The following is a 4,131-nucleotide window of genomic DNA, read 5'->3' as shown; positions in this document are numbered from 1 at the left end:
TTGGAAACTAGCCCTTTATCTGATATGTTATTTGCAAATATCTTCTCCCATTCTGTAGGTTGTCTTTGAGTTTTGTTGACTGTATCCTTTGCTGTGCAAAAGCTTCTTATCTTGATGAAGTCCCAATAGTTCATTTTTGCTTTTGTTTCTTTTGCTTTCGTGGATGTATCTTGCAAGAAGTTACTGTGGCCAAGTTCAAAAAGGGTGTTGCCTGTGTTCTCCTCTAGGATTTTGATGGAGTCTTGTCTCACATTTAAATCTTTCATCCATTTTGAGTTTATCTTTGTGTATGGTGCAAGAGAGTGGTCTAGTTTCATTCTTCTGCATGTGGCCAAACTGTGGAAGGAGCCTCGGTGCCCATCGAAAGATGAATGGATAAAGAAGATGTGGTTTATGTATACAATGGAATATTACTCAGCCATTAGAAACAACAAATACCCACCATTTGCTTCAACGTGGATGGAACTGGAGGGTATTATGCTGAGTGAAGTAAGTCAATCGGAGAAGGACAAACAGTGTATGTTCTCACTCATTTGGGGAATATGAATAATAGTGAAGGGGAATATAAGGGAAGGGAGAAGAAATGTGTGGGAGATATCAGAAAGGGACACAGAACATAAAGACTTCTAACTCTGGGAAATGATCTAGGGGTGGTGGAAGGGGAGGAGTGCGGGGGGTGGGGGTGAATGGGTGACGGGCACGGAGGGGGACACTTGACGGGATGAGCACTGGGTGTTATTCTGTATGTTGGTAAATTGAACACCAATAAAAATTAATTTATAATAATAAAAAAAAAGAACTTAATTATGTAGAGGCACCTGAGTGTCTTGGTAGTTTAAGAATCCACATTCATCTCAGTCCTGGGATTGAGTCCTCATCCATCGGGCTCCCTGCTGATACTAATCCTTCTCCCTCTGCCCCTACCCACACTCTGACATGTGTCTACTCTATGTCTCAGATAAATAAATAAAATCTTAAAAAAAAGAAACAACTTAACTATGTAAACAGGTAAAAGGAAGCAAAAAGGTGAAGAAAGCTTAACTGATAGATCCTTAGGGAAGATCCAGTGTATACTGGAAGGGGCCAGCCTTGAAGAGCACAGTGCTATGGTTAGAAGAATGGGTATGGCGTCCTACAGCTCTGGATACATGTCCTGGCTCTGACACTCGATCCCTCGAAGACTGACTTTCTTCATTAGTCAAGTGAATCTAAAAAAAGTACTTCCATATGGAATTATGTGGGGTTTAAATGAGACAATGTGCTTAGTACAAAGTTTTGTATAAATGTCATTTATTACACTTTTAATTGTCTAATTAATGTTTTTTGCTTACAAGCGTTGAGTCTTTGTATCCAACATTTTAATTGAATGTAGAGGGATGTACTACGACAGTAGTCATGAATCAAAATTACGAATAATCACAATCTAAGAGTTGACGTCTATGGTAAATTATACATAATAAAAACAAAAACAAATCACATATATAAGGTGAAACAAGGTGAAAGGCATTAGGCAATTTGGGCCTAAAAATCTCTATTTTACTATTGAAATAAATTCAGTTAAGGAAAATTAGCAAAGTAGTGTGAGAATATTACTGTGAAGTTGACAGTAGTAGCTGAAATTATTCACATGTCAGTAAGTGATCAGGGGAAATGTCTCGAAATCCTTGAGACACAAAATAAAAAGATCTGAAAATGGAATAGAAGGGAAGTAATACCATTCATTTCCAGCTAAAGTATTAATAATTTTCTTCTCTTTTGTATAATCATTCTTGTGATCACCTTAATGTTTCCATATCTGTAATATTTCTCCATATCCAATTAAATGCTTTCTAATTTAAGATAGGTATCCCAAAGAACAAACTAGCAAGAAATAGGAAATTTACATTTATATCACTGACTGTGACTTTTTAATCATCTTCTATCCTCAGATGATTTGAGAATCAACTCTTCTGCCCATGTCAATGGACGGACTAAATAATTCTGTGGTTTCTGAGTTTGTGTTGCTGGGACTCTCTAGTTCTTGGGAAACTAAAGTTTTTCTCATGTTGACATTTTCCTTGATCTATTTAGGGATAATCCTGGGAAATCTCTTCATTTTCTTTTTGGTAATTTTTGATTCTCACCTACATTCTCCCATGTACTTCTTCCTGGCCAATCTGTCCTTCATTGACATGGGGGTTGCCTCTACAACAGTCCCAAAGATGATTGGGGACCTTTTAAATGAATACAAGATAATTTCCTTCCAAGGTTGCATGACACAGATATGCTTCATTCACATCATGGGAGGAGTGGAGATGGTGCTGCTCATAGCCATGGCATTTGACAGGTACATGGCAATTTGTAAGCCTCTTCACTATCTGAACATCATGAACCCTAAAATATGTGTTTCGTTTGTAATCACTGGCTGGGTGATTGGAGTGATCCATGCTATGTCTCAGTTTGCTTTCATTATAAACTTGCCTTTTTGTGGTCCTAATGAAGTAGACAGCTTTTACTGTGACTTTCCCAGGATCATAAAGCTTGCGTGCACAGATGGAGTTAAATTTGAGTTTATTATTGCTGCCAACAGTGGCTTCATGAGCATGGGCACCTTCTTCCTGCTAATCCTTTCCTATGTCTTCATTTTGGTCACTGTCTGGAAACGTGCTTCAGGAGATTTATCCAAAGCATTTGTCACACTGTCATCTCACATCACTGTGGTGGTTCTATTTTTCACTCCATGCATGTTTCTCTATGTCTGGCCTTTCCCCACATCATCAATTGACAAATACCTGTTCATTGCTGACTTTGCTATCACCCCCATTTTAAATCCCATAATATATACATTAAGGAACAAAGACATAAAGGTATCTGTAAAACGACTGAGCAAATGGGGACATTATGGCAGACGTTGCTAACTGGCTCTATCTCTGGAGCTCTAAAACTATACATCCATCTGCTCTTTGGATATCTCTACTGAGGAATCTGACAGCTAAAATAGGTAGAACTATATATATTATCTACTTCACTGAATAAAATTCTATTACTTCTGTAGAGCATTTATTCACTACTTTGGCTACCATGGGAAATGTGAATCTACCATGTAAGGGTATTATTTTATTATTTCAGCAGACAGCAGTAATATCTACTACATAATATTTGATGACTGAAATTGTACTCATTTGATAATAACAATATGAGGAAATCTCTTTTGATTCCCATAAGTACAACTCTGGGGAATTTCAGGAACCATCACATCGAATGGTTATTTATAGAAGGGTAGTAGCTCTTGTTAGTTACTTAGGTTGGTTTCTGTCAGAAGATCCAAAGACAAAATTTTATTGCATGTAGTTTATTTGGAAGCTAATTTTTGGGTGTATCAGTAAGGGAATAGGGAAGAGGTATTGTGAAAGGAAAGATGCTTATGTTGGTAACATAATGGGAGTGCAAGCAAACTGTAATCCTCCAGGAAACTGTACTGATTCTGTGATTTAGAATTATCTCACTTGAAGGGCAGGTGTCTGACGTATTTCTTCATTTGCAGAGGGTTCATGAACTCCTAGGCATGCCCCACATTTCCCACAACAAATATTATGCATCATGTCAAGAGGCCAGAGACAAGCAATGAGACAGACTCTCTGGTGCTGACAGGAAAGGACCATCTCGAATAAAAGTCATCTTCAAAGCAGCCTCCAAATATTGCTCTGTAACTTAAACAAGAGTTAATGAAACATTTTCCTCCAATGGACACCAACCGGTAATCACCCATTTTACTCCAAATACCCAAACTGGTACTTGAGCACAGACAATTCTGTGATATAAACTATTTCTCTGCTTTTCACAAGTCTCAGAAAACCAAACTAGCAGGTCACAGTAGGACATTCCGCCTTGAGCATACTTCTGCAAGTCATGACCAGCCTATGCGATCACATCCCACAACTGGCCATCACGGGCTACCCACAAAACCTCCTCAATTCCTCAAGAACAGGAAAGGAAATCTTGGTTCCAATATAAAAACTGTGGACATAGGGCAGCCCTGGTGGCTTAGTGGTTTAGCGCCACCTTCAGCCCAGGACGTGACCCTGGAGACCCGGGATTGAGTCCCATGTCAGGCTCCCTGCATGGAGCCTCCTTCTCCCTCTGCCTGTGTCT

General features: G+C 38.9%; 1 protein-coding gene across 1 annotated transcript; it reads left to right on the top strand.

Annotated features, from left to right (window-relative positions):
* Positions 1-1,961: 1,961 nt before the first annotated feature.
* On the top strand, positions 1,962-3,258 carry LOC129504097 (olfactory receptor 4F21-like; the record flags this gene model as incomplete). The annotated part of the gene is made up of 2 exons (XM_055316612.1): positions 1,962-2,870; positions 3,238-3,258. Coding segments are annotated over exons 1-2 (930 nt in total), but the record flags the coding sequence as incomplete, so codon positions are not given.
* Between the last annotated feature and the right edge of the window lie 873 nt (positions 3,259-4,131).

The sequence above is a fragment of the Nyctereutes procyonoides genome, unplaced genomic scaffold (assembly GCF_905146905.1).
Source record: "Nyctereutes procyonoides isolate TBG_1078 unplaced genomic scaffold, NYPRO_anot_genome, whole genome shotgun sequence".
Lineage (NCBI taxonomy): Eukaryota > Metazoa > Chordata > Mammalia > Carnivora > Canidae > Nyctereutes > Nyctereutes procyonoides.
Note: the sequence above shows the minus strand (reverse complement) of the source record. Positions and strands in the feature narration are given on the sequence as shown.